We start from the raw sequence: 27,675 nt of genomic DNA, 5'->3' as shown, positions 1-27,675 counted from the left end.
GGTCAAAGTAGGTAGCCGTAGCCTCTCAATGATTAAGAGGTATCCAGCTGGATCCAGAGAGTAAGTAAGAAGCTTTGGACAAGAGTGGTAAGAAAAAGGAGACAAAAGGTAAAAGAAGCAAATGAAATGAAAATATATAAAAGTGCTATAAAAGACCCAAACAAAACAACATCCACCGACGTGTTTGTGTGTGTGCGCGCAGTAGATTTAGATTTCGAGGGCTAAAACTTTGTGTGTGCCAGATTCACTTAGCTCTCTCATCCTCCTCCCTCTGATCCCGCCGCCACAAACCTTGTAGCTCTCTGCCGATAGCTCTAACTGTTATTAGCCCCGGTAACAAGTAGCTGAGGAATAACAAGACGTCCTGATGATGATGATGACTTCACTCGGTGGTGGCGGTGGTAACGGTAACGATGGTGGTGGAGGAGGAGGGAGATTTATGACGTATCCGCCGCCTCTTTCCGTGCCTCCATCGGCTCCTCAGTCACCTAACTTCTCTGGTGGTCTCCGATCACAGTCTTCTTTCCTCGTCGAGCAAGAAAAGTAATTAAAAATCTCTCCTTTTTTTTTCTTACAGTTGACTTGTTTGTTTGATCTCATCTGTTCTTGGATCCTGAGCTCTTTTAACTTTTCATTACAAATCTGATTTTTATTTTTTATTTTTTGGTCCTGCAAGATCTATGCTTTCTATTTATGTTACTTTTTAGATATCTACCACTGCTCTTTTGTAGCTCAATCTACTTGAAATCTTCACTGGGTTTTTGTAAAGTAATAGTATAATTTTAACTTGAACACAAAACTTTCTGAATCTATAAAACCCAATTCCTCTGTTACTGACTGAATAATGGATTGTCAGTGCCATATGATCTTATAGAATCATTGTTTGTAATCGTCTTTGTGATTGCTTACTTGTGTTCATGAAGGTATAACCAATCTTTAGTTTAAACTTAATTGACTCTACCTCTGTGCTAATTTGCTGATTTTTTTTTTTTTTTTTTTTGACATTTGTAACGTGATTGTTAAATGAATATGAGGGATGGATCTGCTTGGTGTCTTGTCTGCTCAAGTTCATACTGATCTTGATAATTTTATGTTTTGGCAGGTATCTTTCTGAATTACTTGCAGAGCGCCACAAGCTTACTCCCTTCTTGCCTGTGCTCCCACATGTCTGCCGTCTCATGAACCAAGGTGAGCCAATACTGAGATTAATGTTTTGCTTTCTTTACTTTTCTTCATTATGTCTTCCTACAATTTTTCATCTCCTGCATCTGCGCTACAAGCTTTTTTACAGTTGATAAGCATCTCAGTTCAGCTTCTTAGAGAGATAGAGAGATCACTTCTTTGAATTTTTATGTTATGAATTCTATTGGTTCATAGTGTTCTGTTTCTCATATTCAACCATGTGATCACATGTGTGACCCTTTGTAGAGATCATAGCATTTGTTGAATGACCCCTTGTTTGCTGTCTGTTACATTCTTTCTAATTTTAACTATACTGTGAAAGTTAATATTCACTAACTTAGTTGAGACAGTGTATCTCCATTCCCCACTATCATTGGTGATGGATTTGTGGACTAATTTCTAACCGGTGCGTCTTAACTCTTTGAAAATTTGACATTTTTTTGAAACAGAAATATTGCGTGTAACCACGCTGTTGGAGAATGCCTTAACTCAGAGTAGGTTTGACCACCCTAGCCCTCTGTCTTCTTCTGGAGGGATATTTCAGAATTCAAGAGCTGACATGAACGGAGGATGGCCTTCACAGTTTCCATCAGAAGTATGACTCTACTAACCATTAACATAACTCTTTTTTCATCTAATTCATACTATGTTAGTATAAGCTTTTGTTGACTTTGAGTTGTACTGACATAACTTGCCTTGGCTTACTCTTAATCATAGTTCATCATTACAGGAGCTAACTCTCTAATCACTTAGCAATCTTAAGCACTCTTAAGTCAACGCGCTAACTATATACTCTAATACCTTCAGGAGCCATATAACATGTCTAATTATATGATTTTTTTCTGTGAATATAAGCAATTACAGGTTGCTTTGCAACACCATTGCCCCTTTTCTGTAACATATGATAAGATCTATTTTAATGTTCTTGTGGTTTTGATGCTGCAATATGTCTGTATCATGAACATATGCTTCTAACAAGTTATTGGTTTATCTAATTTGCAGAGATCGCTTTCATCATCTCCAGCACCAAACTGGCTAAACTCTCCTGGTGGCTCGTCCGGTCTCATTGTAAAACGATCGATCAGGGTGGATATTCCAGTCGACCAATACCCAAACGTATGAATTTTTTAAAACATTCCTTACTGAGATCCTAAACTATCTGAGCCAATGTATAAACTTTCATTTTGATAATCTGCAGTTTAATTTTGTTGGCCGCCTCTTGGGACCTAGAGGAAACTCCCTCAAACGAGTTGAAGCTAGCTCTGAATGCCGTGTTCTGATAAGAGGGAGAGGCAGTATTAAAGATCCAGTCAAGGTGATTACATTTTCTTCATCTGTTCAGATAATAATTACATTAACTTTGTAATCTGTATATTCAATTCTATTAGCATTGTTGCAGGAGGATATGATGAGAGGGAAACCAGGGTATGAGCATTTGAATGAACAACTCCACATCTTAGTCGAGGCAGAGTTGCCTATTGAGATAGTGGATGCACGTCTCATGCAAGCTCGTGAGATTCTAGCCGATCTACTTACTCCAGTGGTTTGTTCTCTTCATAGCTCTTCAAAAGATCTTATTAACTTAGTGTTTGTCTATATAACAACGCTTTATTTTGTGATGTTTTTTAGGAGGAGACACATGATTTCTACAAGAAACAACAGCTCAGGGAACTGGCGCTTCTCAACGGTAGTATAAGAGAAGAAGGGTCTCCCATGTCAGGTTCAGTCTCTCCTTACAATAGCCTCGGCATGAAGAGAGCCAAGACTAGGGACTAAATAAAACAACAAGTCATCTCACCTTTTCAACAAGGTATTAATATATTGCACCATAACCACTTCCTTCTTCAAACAAGAAGGCTTCTGAAGGTTCTGCCTCCATCTCATCCTACCACTCCTCAAGGCTACCGGTACTGTCTCTTATCCTTGGAATTAAAAAAAAAAAAAAAAAAACCCTTCGTACGCGTCTATGTCTGTTTATTTATGTGTCCCGGAGAGAGTTCAGATGACAGAACTGAACTATAAGAGTTTGTATCTGTGTATCTCTGTCTCTCTCCGAGGTTAGTTTTGGCTTTGCTTTTGTTCTTTTGGTTCAGTGGAGACTACTACTAACAAGCTTTGTTGCTTAACATAATGGTTTGTGTGTTTGGTAATGAATTATTCTGTTTGCATTAACATAAAACACATCAACTAATATAGAAATGGTTTGTGTGCCCATAACATCAAGCCTTGTCATTGCTATCGTCATCATCATCTTCATTCTCATCTATTCCAACCCATTGCGTGAATGCGAACAGAAACTCTTTAAAGTTCACCATACCATTCTTGTCCCAGTCCATTTCCTCTGAATACAAACAAATGAATCAAAATCAGATATTCTTTGGTTCAATGAAGGAGATAGTAGTTAGAGGACTAGACCAAATCTCTTCATTGCAATCCGCCCTGAGGAACGTTCTCCAGATTCATCAATGGCTCGGAACATCTCCTCGCGGCTAACATGTCCATCCTTGTTCTCGTCCAGGAACACGAACGTGTCCACTAGCGTCTCAAACGTCGGTTCCAGCTTCGGCATCCCCAGTCTCCATTTCTGATTCATGGTGCAAAAAAATGGTAACAGAGAACATTGATAACATGAAGTTTTGGGGTTAAGTTACCTTTTGGAGAGTGGATGAGTCGTCCTTAAGAAGGTAGACAAGGCAGAGAAGAACAATGAACTCAGTAAATGTAATCCCCATATCTTCATTAATATCACAAGCCTGGAACAAATCATTTATCTCTTCTTCTTCAAACAAGATCTCTAGCTTCCTGAAACAGTTCTTTAGCTCCGAGTGATCAATCGACCCATTAGAATCCTCATCTGCCCTCAAACAACACAACCATGAGGAAACCAAACCAATGATTAAGAATATATGCATGCAACTCACCGAACTCTTGGAAAATGGCTTTGCAGTTTCTTAGACCCTCGTCGATCTTTGGGAACTTGAGGATAATACTGTTGAAAGATTTCATTGTGGTGCCTTTGGACTCCCTGCGTTGCATGGCTTCTTTGATCTTGGCCTCTAGCTTTGTCTCTGGTACCCATTCTTGAGCATCAGATTTCGTCACCGCACTTCCCATGTCTCTCTCGTGCTTCGGAGATCAAAATCTAGTTTCTTGTAAGACAAGGTAGGTTAATAAATTTTTTGACTGCTGTTTGATGATTCCAAGATTAATAAGAACAGATCTACTTAGAGATTCATTAAATAACGTGAAAATGTCTGAACCAATACAACATAGAAAATGACAAGTTTCATGAATAGACAATAGATGTCACAAGAAGGAAGAAGGGAAAACAAACCTGTTTTAATTTCTCGTTTGTCACGAAATCACGAACACGATTACAGATCTGTTTATTGTTTTTGTTTACCAGGAGAAAGAAGATTCGATGTTTGAGAAGAAGAATATAACTGAAATGAGTTTTGTGATGCCGTGAAGAACGCTGAAGATTACACGTACTTGCAGATCTTTATAAAACGCTTATTCATTCGTCATCAATTAATATTTTAACATTAACTCTCTATCCTTGACTTTCTCAAAATTTTAATTCACAGTGAAGAAATGTTATTTGTTTGTTGTAAAAAAAATGTTATTAGTTTTGACCAAATAAATGGTATTACTTACCACTAATATTTAACTATTATATGATTAATCTTTTGGCCAAAATTGGAACTAGTTAAAAACAATTGTATTAGTTTTGACCAAAGAAATGATATTACTTACCTCTAGTTTTTGACTATTAACCCGTGTGTTTTTCTAATTAATAGGATTAGCTTAACATTTACCATACATATGATACATGATTCTTTTTTTCTTTTTTTTTTTTTTTTTTGAAACACAACTTTTTCATTAAGTTCAACTTGCTTGATTACAAATACTAGAGGGAATTGTCCATCCTCTTTGATTGAAAACATAAACTACAACAGCAAAAGATAAAAATGATAGGTCTTCAAAAGAAGAAGATGACAGCGAACTCAAGACGGTGCTTGAATGCGTCAGTGTAGCTTTCACGACATGGTCGGACAGCAGAGAAATAGTCACCTTAAATTGTGACGTTGACATCCAATCCGCACCTCGGAAACTCGTCGAAACGAATCCCGCTGCATCTTCAGGTCCCGAACGGACCGCTCCACAAGATAGCAAGACGGTTATAGATATGGACAAACACCTCCACAAGATTGGAGGGAAAGCACTCCTTAAAAAGGAAGCAAAGGATGAACATGATGGTCCCGGTGAACCCACCGGTAAATGGAAAGAAAGGCTACTCTTCGAACAAGAGAGATGAAACTTTGTGTGTAAATATGTCTCTGTAAAAACGCTAGTGAACCCACCAAACATTTTTAGAAGATTAGTCAAGGAGACCAATCCACCCGACATCAAAGTGGGCTGTGAAACTGCTAGGAAGAGATGGGAGCTTTGGAGCTTTATTGGGCTTGTCAAGCTCACTGCAAAATGAAAGTAGCCCATCTCATGAACAAAATGACTCAGCCTTCTTCGGTCAAAGAATCCGATGAACTGCGAGGAATCACGGCGGAGCAAAGAAGCGGCGATGTTTAACTGATATGGCTGAGATGATGACAATGGAGCGGTGAGCGGAGTAGGAAGGCCAGCGACAGTGGTGATGGAGGAGACATAAGGTGAGCACAACCGAGACAACTGACAAAATTCCAGATCTAAAACCCGAGTTAATTGTGGAGCCCCACAGACACCGGGTTTACAAACGTCGGAAGCCGAAGCTTGAAGTTGGACTTGTGGTGGTATGGAAGGCGATTGCCGGAGGGGGCTTTCTAGCCGAGGAGACACCGTAGGGAGGAGAGGAAGATTGAGCCTCACAGATCTGATTCTTGACGGAGCCGGACCAGCAGAGCTATGGCGTTGAGTAGAGGAGGGGAGTGAAAACTGTAGCCGGGAGCCCCCGAAAAAATACGAAATCGAAGACAACTTCGACCAAGAAAGGGTCATACGAACGGTGAACAGAGCACGGGATCTTGAGCTTGAGCAGATACGAAAAGAAAGAGGAGGACGCGGAGGTTGAAGCGCCCGACGCCGGCGAGCCATGGCTCTACCGGCGTCGGAGTGAAACGGTTGAGACGGCGCCTCGATTATCGGGCCAGAGAGTAAAGTATTAGGGCGAACTTATGTTGCATTGATCTCGTTTAATTCTAATATGATACATGATTCAATTGATGGAATTTGGTGTGATATTATACGATCAATGAAGTTTGTTTTCAAATCTTCTTTTAGAATATATTAATTTGGACTTATAAGTACGATCATCACTCCAAAGATGCCATAACTCGTAAAAAATGTGTGTGTATAAATGAATAATGAAAATTCTGAATCATATCTACAAACTACAAATTAATGCTCTCATTAGCACATTTTTGATCTTTAGAACTGTCCCTTGTAAAAATAAGCTATAAACAAAAGATACACAAGTATTTATACATGAAAAATTCACTTACATAGTAACATATAATCACTAAATGTGTCAATGCGTAATGTCCAAATCAATAGTAAGCTAATCATATGTGGTGTTGTTTGTTCTATAGTTCTCTCCTAACTTGAATTTATTTAATTATTATATATAAAACTTGGAATTTTAAAATTTTAGACATCAACTAACGTAATGAGAATGTTGAAGAGGATGCGAGGATTTAAAAAAAAAAACACAGAAACAAAACAATTTTTTTCTCCTTTCTATATGTTTCGAGGAATGAAGTAGATTGTCCGTTTGTTTTATGTCGTCTTGCTAGGAAAAATTGTTACTCTGAATTGAATTCTTTAAACTTATTTACACTTAGCACAGTTCAAAGGATTATCACATGGATTTATGTTACACTATTTAAATATTTAAATATTTCTTTGATGATACATATAACACTCTAATATGTATCACTACACCCAAATTTAAATTGTGAACATTCTCAACATTTTGCATCAAAAAATAGAATCAACCACAATACATAAATTGTGCACAAAAAAACACAATACATAAATACTAGAGCTAACATCTTTTAACTTAAAAATAACAACAAAACAAACTCTGTTGAATCCCTTCATTAATTGTATTATTCATACTTTTAACTGTGAACAATTAATAAAACTTGACACAAAAAAGACAGTGCACAATTACACATTTACAATTTCAAATTGACTTATTTTGCAGATCTATAAAGTTTAGTAGTCTCTAATGGATATTACACTAGTAGGAAAAACTTTATCATAAATTAAAAAACTAACTTAAAGTTCGTTTGAAAGTGTTATCATCTCAAAATTGAAGGGATCTTTTGAAATGATTAGATATTTGTCTAGTAAGGTACATTTTTTTCTTTTTATAGTTTTGATTGTTTAAATTTAATTATTTAATTAATCTTGACGTTTTCTAAGCAATTAAAACCGTTAACATTTCGAAGAAATTAATATCTGAAATGTTCTTTGTCTTTCCGTTGTTTGGTTTCACCATAACTCATTTCTTAAAGTCCTCTTCTTCAGTTTTAACCTTTTGTTTCATGGAGGTAAAACTATTTTTCCTTCTGATAGCATTATTGGTGACTCTCTCATCTTCAAATTCCACATCAAGTATGTTTTATGTGGTCTCTCTTTTCTCTCAAATTTGTTTTAGAGATAATAGTGATAATCTGTTGTGTTCGCTTTCTGTAGTTATTGTGTTTGAATCTCGAACATCGGTTAGTGGAAGAAGCTTACTTAGTGCCAAGAAACGTAAGTATATTGAGAAAACATTTTGATCCTCTGAATATGTTGGTTAGGTTTGATGATGTAGTGCTACTTTCATAATATCATAATATATATGCCAGTGTGTGAAGACTCATCTACATTTTTTTGATAAAATTAAGAACATAGTTACCGGTTAGAGAATCTCTAAAAATAAATTTTAATATTTAAAATTATATATTATTTACAACAGGATATATATATTCCAAAAGCAAAAATATGCTTTTAGTTGAATCTTGTTTTCAGGAAATATTACTTTTTTTTTTGAACACTAGGAAATATTACTTTTAACACTTTAAATGTTGTGTAATGTTTATTGAAGTCTTTTTGTTTGGTCTTGTATAGCTTGGCTTGGTGAGGACTATGACATAACATAGTGAACATTGTACTTTTTTTGGTTTGTGTTGGGAACAGAATGTGAAGTGGACTTTCAGAGTAAGAACTACACGGATCTGACGAGACAGTGCAGAGGTCCGACGTATCCAGCGACAGAATGTTGCGCGGCGTTTAAACAGTTTGCATGTCCTTACGCGCATCAAATCAACGACTTGAATACCGACTGTGCCAAGGTAATGTTCAGCTACATCACCGTTCACGGTAACTATCCACTTGGCCTTTTCGCCAGCGAGTGCAAAGAAACGAAAGTGGGACTCGTTTGCCCTTCTTCACCTCGCGTTTCAGCCGCTCCTCATCACATCACGCTGGTGGTCTCTGCCGCAACCGCTGTTTTGGCTTTTCTAGTGTTGGTTTAACAATGAAAAGTAGTAGCACTCCAACAAAATAAACGTATCTTTTGATCCTGTAACCATTAATGTTAACAAGAACTGTGTAAAGCCAAAAGAAATGAACAGAGTTTGCTAAAAATAACCAAAAGGGTCATGTGGGTATAGCAATATCAGAAAAACTCTGGTAACAATTGAGACATGAACATCGAAATTACTGTTAGCAGCAACACTAACTGTATAAGGAAACATGAAATGATCTTACATGCTCTCTTCTTGATGGTTCAAGTGGTTTCAAGCATAGACCTTGTTTCTTCAAGCTTGATCTCCAGCTTTTCAACGTTGCTCACCAGGGTTATAATCTCTGAGAGAGGTGAGCTTATGTCATTGGCTCCTTCATGAAGTTGTGGTATCGGTTCCTTTCCGATCTCCCGGAATTGCTGAATTGCATAGGGAGTCACATTAGGTTTGATAAGCATTCATGTGATAGTATATCCGGTGGTTGATTCCACCAGGAGAATGCAGACTTATAACAATCAGCCACAGCGCACACAGAATGGCTACCTTTTTCAAGAGGACTTGCTACTCCGATCATCATCCCCAAGCATCTCTAAACCATCACCGCCGGTACTCTTTAACATATTCACAGAGCCACGCAGACCACGTGATCAAATCATTTTTTGCCCTCTCAGCAACAAGGTCACGCATTTGTGGCCGACCGTCATTCGACGTTCTCATACATACCGTTGACTATAGCAATTTTAATGTCTTTGTAGTATAATGATGCATCTATGTCAGGTAATATGAACCCAAAATAATACTCTAGCGGAAAAAAACCATGAAAAGAAAACTCATATGTTTGGATCACATATGCGTAACTTATCATGTTAAATATCATTTACATACATGCGTATAAATATCATGCCACTGGGGCTTGCGGTATTATTACTTGCATGTAAGGAAATGTTGGGGGTGAATGATTCAACTACACCTAAAAGGCTAAAAGAAAGGACATGCATCAATAACAAACACAGAATTACAAGGCCACAACCATAACACACACTAATGTCGTTTTTAATCTTACATCTGAGAGGGATTAGGACAAATGCAATGGCTACACACTCAGTACATAGACATGTATATCATAATAATAATACTAGTAACACAAAAAAAAAAAAAGGCGTATCAGAAAGGCTTCTCGTAGCCTCTAGCCGGGGGTTGGTCCCAAGTTTGTAAGAATGCTGCAACACACACAACATCAATAATCAACCTCTTTAATAAGCTACTACAAAAGAGAGAGGAATAACCGTAATGTTAAAACTGATGATGAGCCCTTACTCAATGGTATTTCTCCCAGCGACATGAATATTGAATCGTCGTCTGTATTATTTGCTGCTTGGTCATTTCCAAGAGCTCCCTGCGACGTTTTCAGTTAGGGCAAAAAAAAAACACATTCTATGCGACTAAAACACTTGACAAGTAGAGTGTGACTACCTCTCGGTCTTGAAGACCAACGTCATTGATCTGTGGCACCGTAGTACTGATTCCCGGGTTGTTCATTGGAGGAACGTTTCCAAATGAATCAAGATACTCTACCATCATCAGCCCTTCATTGTAGTCTGGAACATCATCAATGCCCATATAGGGTGAAACTTCTTGCCTGTTAAATGTTTCAGTCAACAACTCATTAGCCAATATATATATATATATATAAAACATGTGTTTATATACGTGTAGATAGGGAGATAGCAGTACTTTCTCCCGGGGTTGTTGCTGGATTTGACCACTTCTGGGGAATCATCATTGTCCAAATCAATCACTTCTATCTCTTTACCATTGCTCATCCGAGTATTAGTACTGAAATCAAGAGACTTGCTAGAACTGCTGATTGAGAGATCAAAACCAACAGCTTGACCAGATTCCCTTTTGCCATCATTAGCATCCGCCGCTCCCCCTAAATTTAGGTCACACATCTTAAACGAAGCAGGAAACAGCTGATGCTCTTCTGCATACACTGGACCTGAGTTTCCCCTGTGTATACTATTATTGCCTGTATTAGCCAGACTTTCATGGTTGTCGGTTTTTCCAGCAGCACCGTCGATCCGTTTCATGTAGAATGAGATTGGCTTGTCATCTTCTTCCTCGTCGCTTTGGATTTCGCTTGCTTTGAATGCGTTGAAGCGATCACTGGCTTCAGAAACTGGCAAAGGCACCCAACTTCTCTGTCTTTTTGCTCCCTCTTCCATGTCACTGCCAACGTTAGCTCGCTTCTCGCCTCCTTTCCCCATTGAATATGATCTATGGATATTAGCCAATTCTAATTCTGAATCTTTCTCGTTATTTTCCCTGGGAATGCTATTGGGAAAAGAATTAGACCTGTGGCATTTACTGTCCTCAACGAACTGAACAAGAGGCAAATCTTCAACTTGGTCGTTGAAATTTTCATCCCCAGTACTGTCAGCTTTTCCAGAAGACTTGTCTCGAGTCTCACATGCTTGATCTTCCTCTAGAAGACCAGGATTACGAGAGGTTTCCTTGATATTTTGACTCAGATGCAGCTTGGTGTTTTTAGCAGTCAGAGAAGAGCGCGTCCTCGTAGGCACCTTCTCAAACTTACACAGCGTTGCCAAATCAATACCACTCTCGGTGAACGATTCATCAGCAGCACACTGTCGATGGATAGGTGCATCTTCATCATGTTGATGGATAGATGCATCTTCGATAGCAGTCTGACTCTCATTCTCTCCACCATTACCACCAGCTCTACCTATCATCTCCCCTGATCCAGCACTCAAGCTACAAGAACCTTCGGACACTTTTGAGATCTCACAATCCTGAACAATTTCTTTCCCAGCACTGGAGGAACCTGTCTTAGACTGCGCCTCATCCTTGTCCAACACAGACTCGGAATCACCCGCTCCTTCACGCTTTCTCATAAATTCACCAGAGGCTGACCTCTGAACCGAGCTAGCAATATCTTCAGCAAGCGGCTGCTCTTCTCGATGCCCAGACACAGAGTCATCACCAGTCTCTGCCTCATAACCTTTACTCCTCTCTGACCAAGTTCCACTCCTCCCAAAATCCGAGTCATAACGGTTAGACCTCCTTCCCTGCAAATTGTTCCTAAAGCCATCAACATACCTCCTTTTATCAGCGGAAGGAGCCAAAACATCAGCACGAGCTGCTTCTTGCAACCTAGAACCCTGCCATTTACTGGAAAACACAGTTTGTGGCAGAACACCCTGAGAGACCAAGTACTCCGCTGCTAGACGACCTGCGTCCATGAAAACATCCCCGCTCCCACCAATGCTTCTACGTTGCACAGGTGGAGGAGGCAGAGGAGGAGGAGGAAGCTGATTCTGAAACGACTTAGAACGTCCCCTACCTCGTCCATATCCACGGTTAAACCCACGGTGCTGCAGGTGGTGGTGGTCAGGATCAAAGAAGCCATGTCCTCTCATAGGACGGTCAGGGGAAACTCTAGAACCAGACATCCCAAAACCAGATCTGTACCCATTCCCAACGTTGCGTTGTCTACCATGCATCTTTACAAACAAACAAACAAACAAAACACCCTAATAACAGCTCTGATTCAAGAAACCAATCACAACCAATTGTAGTAACTTTGATGAAGGCTTCTCATCTCCACACAAGTATCAAGCTTAATTTTTTTTTTTAACTCTCAACGAACAATCCTTCTTCAGTCACAGAGCAAAGCAATTAAGAGAAAATCAAGCAAAACGATGGATCTCGAGTTCCAGATTCGGCAAAGATCTAACCTCTCTCTCTCTCGCCGAATCCGACGATCAATGGATCCTCTTGTTCGATTCCGTTGAAGCAAAGGAAATCATCATCGTGTCATTTCACTTGAGTTCGTCTTGATCAATAAGAACCCTAGAAATTCCCCCCCCAAAAAAATCTCAAAGTGATCTAGATGATTGCGAGCTAGAGTTTCCGATGACGACGAGATTTATCTCGAAGGCTGATTCCGATCTTTGTTTGCGTCTCGCCGTCCCTTACGAATATTAGCAGGAGACGGGAACGCAACATGAAGCTGCCACGTCAGCTTTTTATGGTAAGACTGGCACTAAACTCGTCTCCTTCTCACGCGCCCTTCGTCACGCGTGTGTTCCAGTCTCTGCTGGCACACTATCTCCATTCTCCGTCTAATCAACGACCCACTCACTCACTACCCAGATATGTGTCTACTTTTTATTGGACCCCAATCAGATTTATTTATGGCGTTGAAGACTAGACTTTTGGATATGGAGTTTTTTTGTTTTCATTATATATTCAATTTATTACATGATTACATAAATGATTTTGAGCAATGCTGAATAGAAAAATTTCGTAGTCAAATCATTGGTTATTTTACCTTATCACAAATGTATACCTGTCTATAATTTTATGGCATGTTTTTAATCAGTTTTTATCATGACATGTGTCCACTTTGTAAGAATTCTAACACGTACTAAATACATATTTATTTAAATATATTACAAATATATCATAAGATTATGCATGTGTATATTTTCGGTTTCTTTTTACCAATATTTTCGATTTATTCACAGATAAGAAAATCAGAGGAAAACCTTGTGGTTGACAAGTATATACTGTAAAGTTTTTATAGGTATTTGGCCAAATATATTTGTTTTAGATCACATGTATAAAGGGTTTATGGTATTGTTATTGTTTTTTTTGATAATCGAGGGGTTCTCCACTTACGTGGATCATTCCCCTGGATCCGGTTAGACAACGGTCCACTTCATCCGGAAAAGCTTTACCTGGACTGGAAACAAGGTCCAACACCCAGTACCGCATTTGGTATTGTTATTGTTTATGATAGATATTCTATATAGTTTATAATTGATTTACCGAATACATTTAGATACGAATCAGCATGTGAAAGTACAAGCACAATCCTCTCTTTTGTTCAAATTTGAGTTATATAATACCGATATATTCTATGAAAAATACTAAATATTTAGATAACATTTTTAAATAACACTACACATTTAGATATATATTTTAAATAACGCTAATTATTTAGATATATTTTAAAATACGCATGTTTTTATAGATTTATACATGTAAAGAAAGTACTAAAATCATCTTACAAACTGAAACTCAATGCTGATTTTTTACACCTTCGACTAACATTAATATACGTCGTCAACTATATACCTTAGCAAAAAAATTACTTGTCAACATTGTATTTTGTTTCTTTTGTCACTAGAGTTACCCATGTTTCTGAATTATGTTAACGTATTAAGCAAGTGGTGTAACATACAAGCACTATAGAGTTTTGGCCATTTAAATGAACTAAATGTTTTGTGTATTTTTTTTTTGTTTTGTTTAAACAATAAAAAGTGTATATTTCTAAAAATAGTTATATTAGTTGGTGAATTTTAATGGAATAGATAGTAGAAAAAGTTTGAATAATTTTTGTTTGGATTGTGAGAAAGTTAAGGAGAAAATTTATCTAACTAAGCTGTTTATCTCTTGAAGTTTTTTTTTGCCTATATACATCTTCATTGTGTTTAGGGGCCAAACCGTAATCAAGAAAGAGAGAAAGTGAATTTGTGCAGAAGGTTTCTTCTTAGCCTCTTGTTCATTTTCATTGAATAACCCATAAGAAGATAAGAGAGAGAGACAGATATAAGAAGAGGCAAAGAAGAACACTCATTGTCTCGATCTCTTGCATTACACTAAACGGCAAAAAAATATTTGATCCGTTTATTAATAAGGTGATTAATGGTCACCGTTACGATTGTTTATTTTCTCTAGAGTTCCCATGTTGTGTTTATCACAATATCAGATTTAACTTGAAGCTTATTAGTTATTACAATGAGTTACTTCTCTAAAAAAAAGGAGTTACTGTTCTTTCTCTATTTTATGTTCTTTTTGCTGATTTCGAGTAACTTCATTTTCTCCATTATCACATTTCAGATTAAGCCCAAAGTTGAAGCTGAATCTTAATTGTAACAATGCCTGGTTTTGATAATAACTTTGCCGTGATGGGAGAATGGTTAGACCCTATTCCTAACCACAAGAAGAGATCCAAAGCTGAGCTTGAAAGAGAGGTCCATTTAGAAGACATTAAGAATAAGGGTTTTATGCATGCAAGTTTTCAAGAGAAACCGTGCTACTCAAGCAATGGTCTTAGTGAGAGGATTGCTGCGAGAACCGGGTTTAAAGTACCAAGGTTAAAGACTGAGAGTATTTTTCCATCTACATGTTTAGCCATCTCTTCTCCTGGTGTTAGCCCAGCAACTCTACTAGAGTCTCCTGTTTTCCTCTCAAACCCTTTGGTAACATTTTCATTATCGTCTTCTATGTTGCTTTCTTATATCCACGTCTGAAATCTCTTATCATTTGTAAGCGCAGACATCTCCAACAACAGGAAAGCTCTCATCACTACCTTCAGATAAAGCTAAATATGAGTTCATTGAAGACATTTCCTTAACCTTGAGCCTCGATCCTACTACAAACATCGGTTCAGAACCCGATGATTCACAAGCCTATGAGCAAGCACACGACAGCGATTTAGGAGACTCGATGCCTAGTGGTGCGCCTGGAGATGATGGATACAACTGGAGAAAATACGGACAGAAGCTAGTTAAAGGAAGCGAGTATCCACGTAGCTATTACAAGTGCACGCACCCGAACTGTGAGGTCAAGAAGAAGGTTGAACGGTCTCGGGAAGGTCATATTACTGAGATCGTATACGTGAAAACTCATAACCACCTCAAACCTCCAACAAACAGACGTTCAGGCACCGGACGATCTGGTACAGGCGATGACATGCAAATAGATGGAACTGGAACCAAGGAGAACTTACAATGGACATCACCTGTTTATGAAGAGGTCGGATACGGAAGCCATTCTGGATCAATGCAGGTTCAAAGCGGGACTCAGTTCGGGTATGGTGGTGTAGCAACCGATGCCTTCTCTAAGGATGAAGAAGATCGCACGTCCTACATGAGTGTCTCTCTGGGTTACGACGGACAAGTAGATGAATCCGAGCCAAAGAGGAGGTCAGAAATTAAAAGTTTCTCTAGTAACCATTTAAATACTCATCAAGACGAGACGTTCTGATGACTTGCGATGCTATTAATGTATCAGGAAACTGGAAACGAGTGGATCAAGCCGAGGCACCCGTGAGCCAAAAGTCGTGGTGAAGACCACAAGTGATATTGACATCCTCGAAGATGGCTATCGCTGGCGCAAGTATGGGCAAAAGGTCGTCAAGGGAAACCCGAATCCGAGGTTCCTGTATCCATCTGCTCTCTTCTGTTGCAGCTTTTTGCCTAAGAATGTTATCACAATATGTTTCCTATGTGATTATTCAGGAGCTACTATAAATGCACAGCTAGTGGATGTAACGTAACTAAGCATGTGGAGAGAGCTTCTGATGACCTCACGTCCGTACTAACCACTTACATAGGCAAACACAATCACGCAGTACCAGCAGCACGTAACAGCAGCCACGTCGGTTCGGGCAGCTCAGGGACCGTCCAAGGCGGTTTAGCGACTCAGACCCACAACCAACATGTGCACTATCCAGTGCCACGCAGTAGTTCTGAGGGAATGGTCACAGCCAACTCATCACTACATGACTTCCAGCCATACCTGAGGTCTCCTTCAGGTTTCTCGGTTTACTATGTAGGCGAAGCCGAGCTTACAGATATTTCAGTGTCTGGTTTACCTATTGGGCAAGAGAGGTTTCTCGGCCTGGAAGCGCTTGCCACTGGTGATCCGGATGGGCTGATGTTGCAGTTAGCAGCAGAGCCGAAGGTGGAACAAATGTCACAACAGGAACTAGGATTGTCAAGGAGCTCATTGATAGATATAATGAGTAGATTACCACAAATATGAAACGAATCACATTATTCACCGATTGTTAGTCTTTTGAATAAATGGCTCTTAATGTAGAGTTTTAGGAACCAAAAAAATTAGTAATCCAACGTTAACTTTTGTCCAAACAAAGCTTTTAGCAAAAAGGTCACTAGATGTTTGATTCAGAAAAGTGAAATGCATTGAAATCTAAAATTTCTTAGGAACCACAAAAAGGGTTCTACGCTGAAACTAATCTTTACATGAATGGAATCCTACTACCGCCTGTTCGACTCTTCTTCGCGTATGCAGTCTTGACTTTGTCAACCACCTCGTTCATGTTGCTGCAGTTTGAAACAAAAGTGAGTGATCAAATACAAGAAGGATTCATTTATGACATTTCTTTTGTTAAAGCTGCCATTTGGTCAAGGTATAGTATAGCATATGATTAGATAAAAAGAAATTTTATATTCCCTTAGCTCCTACATGCTCACTATCTTCATTATAATAAGGATGGTTGAGCAAGGTCCTAGATTTAGTTCTTAACCTAAATAAATAAAACTATCTCATTCTCAGCCTAAAGCAAGTACTGGTGATTTCATCTGTCTTTGTGTTGTAAAACATTGGACTGTATCAACCAATTGACAAACATTTCTGGAATAGCCTATATGTAGAGCACATATACCTGGTACATTTTGTGATCATTGCTAGGTAAGACATCAGCAATTTGTCGTTGTACTCCTGCAAATTAAAAGAACGTCATAGATATATATATATATAAAGAATAATCAGAACAAGCGACAGTAAGAGCTTAACAGAATCAAATGCCAGTCTTTTAAGGGACATAGCTTGAGAATGGTAAGGCATTACTTACCATCAGGAAATTATCATTAAACTTTTCTGAGTGTGCAGCAGGCAAACTTCTGAGCAGACTAGCTCCTTGCCTCAGAAGTGAGTCGTCGCAGGGAATATCACCTAGATGCAGAATCACACAAGCAGTTAGAATCACATGGACCCTTGAAACCAAAGAACATAACTACATTACTTTTGTCAATATCATCGTCTAGCCCCCTTCTCAATTCCTTTTTCAGCGTTGGGAAAACACAACAATTACTAATATGCCAGCTACAATCCACGACTGGTTACACAAACTCTATAAAAAATTGAAGAGGGACAGAAAGTGGGGACTTGAGCATGCAAGAATATATTATACCTTTCTGCATAGCTACAAGATACTGAAAGAGCACTCTGATTCTGCTATTGAGCATCTTGATTGCACTGTGTATGCCAGTAAGATGAGCAGCCACTGCACAACATCGAGGAATCAGCATTAATTCAACAGGAATGTGTAAGAATATTATGATCAATATGAAAGGCTTACACTGGGTCGCTGCTGAGCCTCCATCGGATGGCTTAAGATGTGCAACATGATCCACCGATATTCTTTCAGCTTCCACTGTCTGCAAGCAAATGTCACAACCATAGCCATGTTATTAAAGCTCCACTCTCATGTAACATTAGATATAATTACATATCACGAGGCTTAAGAACATACCTCAATAGTGTAGCTTGCATCCACGAAAATAGACTGCGGAATCCCATCAATGACATGGAACTCTTGAAGGTTTTAAAGACAAACCACATCACATGATCATAGGATTAAAAAAAAAAAAATTAGAATCTTTTAAAACATTCAAGAGCGGAAACTAGTTATTCATATCTACAATATATAATATGTAACCACTTTCATAGATCGTTACAGGGAGAATAGAATCTTTGTAGACAGTAAAATCTTACCACCACTTTTATAGATAGTAAAGCTTACCCCTTTCATCAATGAAGATAAGAAAATCTTTGTAGAGAGTAAAGCTTACCACTTTCATAGACAGTCACAGGGAGATCCTTTTGTGCGTGATTGATAGCCGGATTCAGAAGAACATAAACCGGAGATTCATTAATGTCCATCAGCTACACAAAGACTCACACAATCAGTACACTGAGACCTAAAAGCTAATCAATCACACAAATCAACAATGTACTTGAACACACTCACAGCTTTGTGGATATGCATATCAGATTCATGAGCCTCGCTTCCCGTAGAGTACCATCCCAATATGTAGAATCCAGGGAACACTTTCTGATCTAAACAGCCACAAGAACAATCATCAAACCAAATCGATAAACAAAATAGCGAGTTTTAAAAACTTACAGAGCTCTTGCTTCTTCTCGAGGAAGGCTCTATCGAGTGAATCAGTAGTGGGATCGAACACGAGCTCGAAGCTATTGAAGATCTCAACCGTTCGGCCTCTCTGCGCACCGATCACGCAGCCGTAAACCCTAAAGTTCTGCGGAAACGTCGCGCCGACAGCGGCGGGGATATTACCGGTGGCGCAGGAGGAGGATGGAGGGTTGAGCTGGGTCTTGACCCTAGTGAAGTGATCGGAGATGTTAAGCATCACTAAGGGGTGGAGCTTGAAGGTGAGGCCGCTTGAGGAAGAAGGCGCCATTGGTTTTTCGTCTCTCGTGATTTTTTTTCTTTTTCCCGGTGCTTTGTTATTGTGTCTGTCCTTCGTAAAATCAGAGGTCTTAAATAAGTGTCCTCGATTCGGGTCTTATATGGGCTTGGGTTGGGTTTTCAAGCCCATCGCATTTTTTTATAAAAGATTTTGGGAACATTTTTTGTTTAATCCAAATTTTATAATTCTAACCTAGTTTAAGATTAATTTTATTTAGTTTTAAAGTCATTTGGAATTTTCATTAATGTGGTTAGATATTTTCTGCTTTGACTCAGTTTTACAATTATATAAAACATTATCAAATATCATAAACTTTAATTTGATTTAATTTAATAGTATATTGGATATTTTAGAAGGTTTGTTTTAGATACTAATGATGAGATGATACTGAACACAAACCATTTAGGTCACTAATTTTTTTTTTTTGAACTGTTTTAGGTCACTAATTTATGTGCAAGTTAATTGTATTTGGAATTTTTTATAGAAAAGGTTTTTCGTAATAAATTTGTATTGTTTTCTCTATATCATATAGATTTTCTCTATATCATATAGATTTTATATACGTATCATATAGATTTTATATACGTATAAGACTATAATTTAGGATAAGGGAGTTGCATCCCTCTGATCTTAGCAAGCATGAGCCTGACTTTCACTGAGAGCTAATACAATACGTGAAAGATGAGAAAAAGAGAACCTCGTGACCACTAATGGCACTTTTCTACGTGACATACATTAAGACAGCCTATACTCAAAACTTAAATAAACTATCTCCCACCACCCCCCAAATTCATTCCTCTCACGCCACAAAAGCCATTACACCCAGTACCATGGCTTCTTCTCCTTCACCATCAGTTTCAAATCTTTAAGGCAATATCCCAAACAAAATAATGAAAGATCTGTCTTTCTTCTTCCTCAAGAAACACTTTCTCGCCTCGCGAATGCGTGGACGAGGTCCACGTAGCGGCTTTGCGAGCTCTTGTGGTGGTGATGGCTCGACTTCCACGCTAAACCAACAACAAAGTATTGATGTGAGACCATCCGTCACACCTGACAACACTCCTTTCGGTGGAGGGTCACCGAGAACGTTAGAGGATATGATACTTCAGCTAGAGGTTGAAGAAGATCTCGTTCGAAGAGCTAGGTTACGTGAATCTTACTATGGTTCTTTTGATAATTGCGACGACGATGATGATGGTAACTTGTATCAGCCCGTTCGGATGTCATGCGTTAACAGTTCCGATATCATGAGGTACGTCATGGTTATAAAGTAATCACTCATCATAGTCAAGAACATGGTACATAGGACGTATATAATATAGTTGTGTTTATTTGCTTGCCGTTAAGGTCGGCGAGGAACGCTTTGAACCAGTACCCACGTTTCTCCCTGGACGGTAAGGATGCGATGTACCGATCGTCATTTCAGCGCCAGCTTGGCCCCGGTGCTGATGTGGTGAGACATGGTGGACGTAGATCAAGCTGCGGGGATGAACGGAGATCGAGCCAGACAAAACGCCTGCCACAGACTGTGGCTGGGGAGAGTGTAGTGTGGTGTGAGACAGGGGTGGTTGCGAAGCTGATGGGTCTGGAGATGGTACCCGTTCCAGTCAAGGGAAAAAGGGGGAAAGATAAGTTAGGGACTCTGCTCAAGAGAGAGCGTCTAAGGAGGAGAGATCAGACGCTCGACATTAACGGACTGAATGGTCAGGCCACCGAAGCTTCTTGCTCGTTTGGAGGATTTAACGCGATGAGACCGCTCGGAACTGTTGGGTCACCTGGTCGTGTGGGTGGATGGCCTACACTCCGTTTCCCATAAGAGTTATGTTTCAATGTTGGTTATGGGACTGGCTTATCTTTTTAAAAACTTCTTGTCAACTATTACTGGAATCATTCAGTAACTTTCTCATAAATTATTACTCGCCCAAATAAGGCAATGGTCTCAAATGTCAGGAAAAGAAACATAACAAGGATTTGGATTCAGACAGAGTTAGATGTTTATTAACGAGAAATCGACTTGAAATAACTTACAAAAAAAAACTCAAGGCTTGGTGGTTTTGTGTTGTATATCAGACGGGAACTCCTAGTTCAGACATCCCCATGATCCTTTTGTTCAACGCAATCCTCTTCTGTCTCAAGAGCGAAGTCATAGAAGCCACCTAATGATTTAAGATAAAATAATATGATTGACCGTTCATTGCAGTGAAACTTAAACATGAGGGAGATGAAAACAATAGACTCACTTCGGCTCTAAGCTTGATAGCTTCCCTCCCAGGAATTTGCCGCAGTCCATCCATTAAACCTGCATAGAGTACAAGTTTCTGTGTAAATTGAGATATGATGTAGTGATATTATACATCCATCATGGATCTAAACTCATTAACATATTCTACTGTGACACATGGAATAAATGAATACTACAACTGGAAGGTCGAAAGGGGTAAAAGATATGTATATTGTTGTTACCTGCAGCTTCGCATTCAACCTTGTGGACGGACTTAGCAAGACGATGTATATTGTTTCCAGAGTTCCTACAGATAATGACAGTAGTAGCCTCAATAACGCAAGTGAAGTCAATTAAGTAAAAAAAAAAAAAAAAAAAGTTGGCCCGAAGATGTGATGGCGTACATGAGTTCAGAAAGACCGCGTTTCATATCCTTCTCCGCTAAAGCCGACCTCTCAAGCAATTTACTGCTCTCCTTTTTCATCAAGTCTACAGACATGTTCAGGTCCTGGACATGCTTCTCAGCTCTCAAGAACTGCGCCTGAGAAGATGATTTTAATTGGATGAAAAAACAAGAAAGGGCAACAAACTAAACTGAAGTCAGTGGCACGGTAGATACCTACCTCTTCGCTCTGAAATCTGCCCAGTGTGCGACGAAACAAGAATCTTCTTGGGCCTGCATGCAATAAGTAGAACCATAGAAAACCAAGTTTATTCAGAGGATAAATTTAAGAAATATATAATACTTTCTGGATGCTTCTAGGCAGAGGAACATTGTAAATGTGGAAGGTGATAAGAGAAGAAGTTATACCACGCATAAGAACGAGACCAGCAGCGAGACCAATCCCAGCAGCAGCAGCGGGATGCTCCTTTACGTTTATCAATTCTTCTGCAAAGAATCAAAAAAAAAAAAAAAACAGGCAGGGGATGATAGTAAATGAGATTTATGATTTGATTCGCCATGGTAAGATTCTAGTTTAAGGCTACTCATTACAAATACAAATGAAGGTTTTGGGAAACTACATGTTATAATCTCAATCCCTAAGCAGCGAAGCAGTCTACAAGCATAAAAGTTGGGCGTAAACTTACCAGTAACTTTGCTGAAGAAAGCATTCTCATAGGTCTTATACTGAGTCAAAGCATGTGGAATCAAATCCTGTGATCATCTCAGAGAGATAAATATTCACTCCATAGCATAAGCCCACGAGGGAGACTATGAGCACTGTCGATAAGGTTCCACAAGATGAACAATAACTAGCATTCCCACTATCTAATCTGAAAATTGTTGCTAAAGAATCTCGGAAGAGAGAATGATAAACCTGTATAGAGCGGAACTGAGAGGTGTAGTTCTCGCGGAGAGAGCGAGCAGAGCGAATGGCGGAGTCTGTAGATTCCTTCACCGTGCGCTGGAAACCATCCACCCATTTCTCTGCTCCTCCTATGGCTTCCTCCACCGAATCAACCGCCCCGATCGATGCATGCTCCGTCGCATCAGAAGAGATTGCAGTCGCTGGAGAATAATCATCGGTAACGCCGGCTGCTTCCGCTTCGCTCATCGTCGGAGACTTTAGCTTTCTGGCACCGAGACGAGTTTTCTCCTCCTCTTTTCAAGTTCAACGCCGGTTCGGTTTGATTCGGTTCAATTTAAATTCCAAATTCGACGTGGTTACCTTCGGGTTAGCTCGGTTTGGCCCATTTGATTGTGTTTAATGGGCTTTAGATTGGGTCTGTAACTATAATGTATTTTATTCTTCTTTCTTCTTCGACGGTCTTCCTTTCCTCCTTTCTTCGTCTCTGAGACGACCCCCAGAAGATAAAAGGAGCTTCTCGTTGGAGATCTAAAGAAGGAGGAAGATCACTTGTTTCCCTCTGGATCTTCAGAAAGTTGGAATCTTCTACAAGGTATGGTTTTGTATTTGTTCTTTCTCTTCTGTATCACTTTGTGTTTGCGGTAGGAAGCTTGATTTTCTTACTAATCTCCTAAGACTCTTCCTGTCTGAAATCTGGGATTTTATGTTCCTGATGGCGATGATTCTCCTCAAATGCCATTCCTTTTAATTTAGATCTGCTTAAACATCAGATGGAAACTTTATAGGTTTTCATCATGTTTCTTTATGTTCGTCTTGTGGCTGTTTCAGAGACGAGAGGCAAAGTTGAGTGGAGGAATAAGAGGCGATGGCGGCTAGGTATTGGTGTCATATGTGTTCACAAGTGGTGAATCCAATCATTGAAGCCGAGATCAAATGTCCCTATTGCCAAAGTGGGTTCTTAGAGGAAATGAGCGGTGAGAATAATGGCGGAAGCAGCAGCAGCCTAAGGGAGGTTCAAGACCAAGAGACCGGTTTTGGTACAGACCGTGCATTGACTCTGTGGGGTCCAGTCTTGGTTGGAATGATGAGCAATCCTAGGAGACGTAGAAGGTTTAGGAGGACAGAGTTTGGTGTTGATAATGATGAGGTCAATGTTGCTGTCGATAATCATCATCATCGTCGTCATCACGACAGGGAACATGAAGGAGAGATTGATTTAGATATGGAGGTTGATTCTATCATGAGGAGGAGACGGAGAAGCTCAGCTGCGATACTGCAGTTGCTTCAAGGCATTCGTGAAGGGCTTAACTCAGATCATGAGAGCCCAGACGGGAACAGTTTTGGAGGTTACTTAGCTCGACCGGAGTTAGACCACTTGCTTCGAAGTCTAGCTGATAACGATCTAATAAGGCGACAAGGGACTCTTCCAGCACGAAAAGAGGCAGTGGATAATCTCCCAACGGTTAAGATATGTGAGCCGTTGCAATGCTCAGTTTGTTTGGATGAGTTTGAGAAAGGATGTGAAGCTAAAGAGATGCCCTGTAAGCACAAGTTTCACATCAGGTGTATAGTACCGTGGCTTGAGCTTCACAGTTCGTGTCCCGTGTGCCGATATGAACTACCTCCTGATGAGGAGTTAAAGACTGATCTGGTGAGACCGAGAACAAGAAGCGTAGGGGTCAACTTAAGTAATGAGAACGTGGAAGAGAATGCCAGGAACATTAGTGGGAGCGAGAGAAGGTTCTCATTACGGTGGCCGTTCAGTGGATTGTTTTTTTCCTCCTCTTCGTTATCAGGATCAACATCAGGGTCGTCTCAGCTCAATGAGAACGCTAGTTAAGGATTAAAAAAGAAAACAATCTCTACCCTTTCTCTATATTCGTCACGTTGAATCACTTTTAAGGAGTGGAATAGTTTCTTTATTTTATATCATCTTTGCTAGGAACACATATATTGAATTCTTTGAACCTATTTGCATAATTGTAGTGTGTGTTTCCACTTCCCAGACACACCAAAAAAAAAAAAGAAAAAAATCAATAGAGATTTCAAGTTTCTCGTCTCAACAACAATAGTCACTAAATCAACATGATGAATAATATTCAAACGCAAACGCTTATTAGATTCGACGGTAACCAAAATCTAAACAACACTTGCTATTTATATTTCTTGAAGAAACATTTACGCATGCTAACAAGATTCATAGATCATGCAACACACAAAAAAAGTACCGAAGATCAAAGAAACCTGTCTTGGGTCACTGGGGGAGTCCTCTCCGAATGAATAACAAAAACTCCTTCCATTAAGAAAAGTCTTACCAATTCATTTAATTATCTGTATGCTCACAACATTCAAACGTAATGGCCTATTAGCTCAGCTGGTTAGAGCGTCGTGCTAATAACGCGAAGGTCACAGGTTCGATCCCTGTATAGGCCAAATGTTTTGAAACTTCCTAACTAAACGTATCGTCCTGCTCCTTGATTTTTTTTTAATTTATTTTTTGTTTTTTACGGATATCGTTATCTGCTGCTTCTCACGAAAAACACGAAGAAGCAGGAGGAGAGCTCGAACACAAAAATGGAGGGAACCATCTCTCCGCTTTGCCTACGTTCTTCATCGAGCCTATCTTACTTCTCTAGCAACCTTTCACTAGACTCTCACCGTACTCTTGGTTTTACTACATCCGTGGATTCGCTCCGGTCGTCGTCACTACGGTTGTTTCTTTCTCCGACGAGAGGATCTCTCCGTACGCCGACAATCTCCGCGGAGGAAGTGAGAGATGTGCCGATGCCGAAGGTTGATAAGAGCGGTCGATTAAGCAGTCCCCGCGCCGCCCGCGAGCTCGCTCTGTATGTCTCTCTCTCTCTCTCTCTCTCGATTTGGTTCTGAAATTAGAGTTCCATGAGCTTGGTTTAGGGTTTCACCTAGAACCCCAAACCCTAAAGAACCTAGCTTTCAATGAACTAGTATATGATTCTTTGATCCAAGTTGTTATGTGATCTTTGACAGTGTAATACTTTATGCTGCATGCTTACAAGGCTCCGACCCTATTCGTCTCTTTGAGAAGAGGATCAATGCTAGAAGAGGTAAGTATCAACTAGCATATGAAGTCATGAATGTAGGAATCTAGTTATCATTTTTATGTGGTTTTGTCAATATTAAGAGATGATCCCTCACTAAGTGGATCATTTTTGCATGATTTAACTGTGTTTGTGACATAACTTCATGATTTGGTTTTTATGCAGAGCCTGGATACGAGTTTGACAAGATTTGTTTGTTGAAATACAACCACATGAGCTTTGGAGGACCTCCTGTTAAAACAGAAACTAGTGAAGAGGAAGATGAGCTTGTGCGCCATGATGAAAATGAGTCCAAGATTGGTACGTTTTTTTTTTTATTCTACTGCAAAATAAGTTCTCCCTCCTCTGCTTTACTTATATTGCTAAAGAGATTCTCTCAGGGCGATTTTCCTCTTTTAACTCTTTACCTGTTGTTTACTCTCCCTGTTTCTGCAGAAGCGGAAGTGCTTTCAGCTCCTCCAAAGCTGGTGTACAGCAAGCTTGTTTTACGGTAATCTATTAAACTTTCCAGTGAATACTAATTGCTGCTTAACGTTCTGGATATCTTATTTTCCATTATGTGTGTTTTCCCCAAGGTTTGCAAAGAAACTCTTGGCTGCAGCGGCTGATAAATGGGATACTCATGTCGTCACCATCGAGAAAATCTCCCCTCCAGATTGGAAGGTATAATCTGACTAAGGGACCACCAAACTCAAAGCTTCATTTCTGATAATTTCCGTCCATGGCCCTTTCTTGTGATAGCTCTCATTTAGTACTAGCTGTTTTCATCTAGAAGCAGCTTCTTATCTTATTTTGGTTGTGTGACTGTATACATATCTTTTCATCTCGTACTACGGATAAAATGTCTTTATGGATGTTGCTGCACCTGTCGCAGAGTGCACCGGCTGGAAGAATACTAGAGTTTTCGATTCTTCACTTAGAAATGTCTGAAATTGCAGTCATTGAAACTCGACACCCGATTGTCATTAACGAGGTATATATCTTTGCAATGTGATAACCTTGATATTTTTGTAAACTAACACTGTTAAAATAATGATGTGGAAAGGCTGTTGATCTTGCAAAACGGTTCTGCGATGGATCAGCGCCACGCATAATCAACGGATGCCTTAGGACATTTGTCAAGGATAGAGCAGCAACACCAACACCTCAAGCTTTAGAATCAAAGCAAGAAGTGCCGGTTTAAGTAAAGAACAAACTCGCATCTACGTTTGGAGGCAGGAAGACCTCAGATTTTGGTTCGTTGGGAATAGCTCGTAAGTAAAGTGTTGATCCGATGATCTTTAGAGTCTAGACCAGGAGAGATTCTGGTCCGAAGCTTTTCGTAACTGAGACTGAATTTATCTAATCCATTGCAGCACAATGATTATTGCTAAGAACACAACATGCCCTATATAATAGTATAATGTATTCTCCCTAATTTATATATTTTATGTAATCGCTTAAATGTTTCTGTCTTTGTATGATCATCTTTCAACTTGTGTCCCATATTTTGAGAAAAGAAAAAGTTGTATAATGAGTTTTTTTTTTTTGTTACATGTTCAAAATAGTTCATGAAGTCAACCAATCAACAAAACAATTCGTCTCCCAACACAATCCGGTTCAACCAAAAACCAAAGACAATCAATAGGGAGAAAGATCAAGATCCGTAAATTAATATTCGATAAATTAATATTGTTCAGTCAAGAAGAAGCTGACACGAAGCAGAAGCTGTAGCTACAGATGCCAACTCCTTGAGCATCTGATACTTCTCTCCCAAATCAGTTGATAACGGAGAAAATGTCGCCGTCTTTAAACAAGTAGCATTCTTTAGCACATATGTTGCCATCTCTTTTTCTCCTTGTCTTCCTCTGTACCCGAACCACTCAAAGGCCTCAAGACTGTGCAGTAAACACTCTGGAACAGAACTCGGCTGCTTCCAACCAGTTGGGATATCTATGCCAGAGAGATATATGCCAAGCTCCTAAGACCATGGACATAGTTAACAGTCAACAACAAACTCATCAGTCTTTTTTTTTTTTTTTTTTTTTTTTTTTTTTTTTTTTT

The 27,675-nt window shown here is 39.3% G+C and overlaps 11 protein-coding genes and 1 non-coding gene across 12 annotated transcripts in view; 7 read left to right on the top strand and 5 right to left on the bottom strand.

The window, feature by feature from the left end:
• The first annotated feature begins 152 nt into the window (after positions 1 to 152).
• LOC106306815 (KH domain-containing protein At4g26480-like) lies at positions 153 to 3,354 on the top strand. The gene is made up of 7 exons (XM_013743572.1): positions 153 to 543; positions 1,103 to 1,188; positions 1,632 to 1,777; positions 2,185 to 2,298; positions 2,381 to 2,497; positions 2,582 to 2,725; positions 2,812 to 3,354. The coding sequence occupies exons 1-7, from the start codon at positions 368 to 370 to the stop codon at positions 2,956 to 2,958; spliced, it is 930 nt and encodes a 309-aa protein (XP_013599026.1). The 5' UTR covers positions 153 to 367; the 3' UTR covers positions 2,959 to 3,354.
• Positions 3,100 to 4,318, bottom strand: LOC106306816 (probable calcium-binding protein CML21). Its single transcript, XM_013743573.1, has 4 exons — positions 4,104 to 4,318; positions 3,834 to 4,036; positions 3,598 to 3,766; positions 3,100 to 3,523 (listed from the first exon to the last, which is right to left on the bottom strand). Exons 1-4 carry the CDS (start codon positions 4,294 to 4,296, stop codon positions 3,402 to 3,404), a joined length of 687 nt encoding a protein of 228 aa, XP_013599027.1. The 5' UTR covers positions 4,297 to 4,318; the 3' UTR covers positions 3,100 to 3,401.
• Positions 4,319 to 7,717: 3,399 nt separating this feature from the next.
• On the top strand, positions 7,718 to 9,797 carry LOC106306259 (GPI-anchored protein LORELEI). The gene is made up of 3 exons (XM_013742812.1): positions 7,718 to 7,797; positions 7,879 to 7,938; positions 8,365 to 9,797. The coding sequence occupies exons 1-3, from the start codon at positions 7,728 to 7,730 to the stop codon at positions 8,700 to 8,702; spliced, it is 468 nt and encodes a 155-aa protein (XP_013598266.1). The 5' UTR covers positions 7,718 to 7,727; the 3' UTR covers positions 8,703 to 9,797.
• LOC106306257 (uncharacterized protein At4g26450-like) lies at positions 9,678 to 12,720 on the bottom strand. Its single transcript, XM_013742810.1, has 4 exons — positions 10,428 to 12,720; positions 10,167 to 10,332; positions 10,011 to 10,089; positions 9,678 to 9,913 (listed from the first exon to the last, which is right to left on the bottom strand). Exons 1-4 carry the CDS (start codon positions 12,215 to 12,217, stop codon positions 9,858 to 9,860), a joined length of 2,091 nt encoding a protein of 696 aa, XP_013598264.1. The 5' UTR covers positions 12,218 to 12,720; the 3' UTR covers positions 9,678 to 9,857.
• Positions 12,721 to 14,659: 1,939 nt separating this feature from the next.
• On the top strand, positions 14,660 to 16,550 carry LOC106306258 (probable WRKY transcription factor 34). The gene is made up of 4 exons (XM_013742811.1): positions 14,660 to 14,983; positions 15,060 to 15,709; positions 15,798 to 15,941; positions 16,025 to 16,550. The coding sequence occupies exons 1-4, from the start codon at positions 14,660 to 14,662 to the stop codon at positions 16,548 to 16,550; spliced, it is 1,644 nt and encodes a 547-aa protein (XP_013598265.1).
• An 89-nt stretch (positions 16,551 to 16,639) lies between these two features.
• LOC106304852 (COP9 signalosome complex subunit 6b-like) lies at positions 16,640 to 19,050 on the bottom strand. Its single transcript, XM_013741237.1, has 9 exons — positions 18,718 to 19,050; positions 18,562 to 18,650; positions 18,383 to 18,476; positions 18,064 to 18,125; positions 17,890 to 17,968; positions 17,722 to 17,814; positions 17,383 to 17,483; positions 17,194 to 17,249; positions 16,640 to 16,852 (listed from the first exon to the last, which is right to left on the bottom strand). Exons 1-9 carry the CDS (start codon positions 19,013 to 19,015, stop codon positions 16,768 to 16,770), a joined length of 957 nt encoding a protein of 318 aa, XP_013596691.1. The 5' UTR covers positions 19,016 to 19,050; the 3' UTR covers positions 16,640 to 16,767.
• Positions 19,051 to 19,725: 675 nt separating this feature from the next.
• Positions 19,726 to 20,937, top strand: LOC106301682. Its single transcript, XM_013738132.1, has 2 exons — positions 19,726 to 20,276; positions 20,372 to 20,937. Exons 1-2 carry the CDS (start codon positions 19,915 to 19,917, stop codon positions 20,838 to 20,840), a joined length of 831 nt encoding a protein of 276 aa, XP_013593586.1. The 5' UTR covers positions 19,726 to 19,914; the 3' UTR covers positions 20,841 to 20,937.
• Positions 20,915 to 22,837, bottom strand: LOC106301683. The gene is made up of 8 exons (XM_013738133.1): positions 22,565 to 22,837; positions 22,335 to 22,401; positions 22,057 to 22,134; positions 21,869 to 21,921; positions 21,650 to 21,786; positions 21,488 to 21,552; positions 21,265 to 21,323; positions 20,915 to 21,180 (listed from the first exon to the last, which is right to left on the bottom strand). Exons 1-8 carry the CDS (start codon positions 22,799 to 22,801, stop codon positions 21,091 to 21,093), a joined length of 786 nt encoding a protein of 261 aa, XP_013593587.1. The 5' UTR covers positions 22,802 to 22,837; the 3' UTR covers positions 20,915 to 21,090.
• Positions 22,838 to 23,014: 177 nt separating this feature from the next.
• Positions 23,015 to 24,553, top strand: LOC106301501 (E3 ubiquitin-protein ligase RING1-like). Its single transcript, XM_013737913.1, has 2 exons — positions 23,015 to 23,147; positions 23,384 to 24,553. The coding sequence occupies exon 2, from the start codon at positions 23,421 to 23,423 to the stop codon at positions 24,393 to 24,395; it is 975 nt and encodes a 324-aa protein (XP_013593367.1). The 5' UTR covers positions 23,015 to 23,147; positions 23,384 to 23,420; the 3' UTR covers positions 24,396 to 24,553.
• A 361-nt stretch (positions 24,554 to 24,914) lies between these two features.
• On the top strand, positions 24,915 to 24,988 carry TRNAI-AAU. The gene has a single exon. It is a non-coding gene; the product is annotated as a tRNA-Ile (tRNA).
• A 63-nt stretch (positions 24,989 to 25,051) lies between these two features.
• Positions 25,052 to 27,086, top strand: LOC106303623. The gene is made up of 7 exons (XM_013739911.1): positions 25,052 to 25,401; positions 25,562 to 25,638; positions 25,798 to 25,932; positions 26,068 to 26,122; positions 26,208 to 26,295; positions 26,507 to 26,605; positions 26,678 to 27,086. The coding sequence occupies exons 1-7, from the start codon at positions 25,130 to 25,132 to the stop codon at positions 26,813 to 26,815; spliced, it is 864 nt and encodes a 287-aa protein (XP_013595365.1). The 5' UTR covers positions 25,052 to 25,129; the 3' UTR covers positions 26,816 to 27,086.
• A 221-nt stretch (positions 27,087 to 27,307) lies between these two features.
• LOC106303395 (F-box/FBD/LRR-repeat protein At4g26340-like) overlaps positions 27,308 to 27,675 on the bottom strand; it is a 6,508-nt gene continuing 6,140 nt past the window's right edge. The window contains exon 4 of the mRNA XM_013739674.1: positions 27,308 to 27,592. Coding sequence (XP_013595128.1) covers positions 27,308 to 27,592 — 285 coding nt within the window. The remainder of the gene's footprint in view (positions 27,593 to 27,675) is intronic.

Source organism: Brassica oleracea, chromosome C7 (assembly GCF_000695525.1).
Source record: "Brassica oleracea var. oleracea cultivar TO1000 chromosome C7, BOL, whole genome shotgun sequence".
Taxonomy (NCBI): domain Eukaryota; kingdom Viridiplantae; phylum Streptophyta; class Magnoliopsida; order Brassicales; family Brassicaceae; genus Brassica; species Brassica oleracea.
This window is presented reverse-complemented; position numbering and strand designations above follow the sequence as displayed.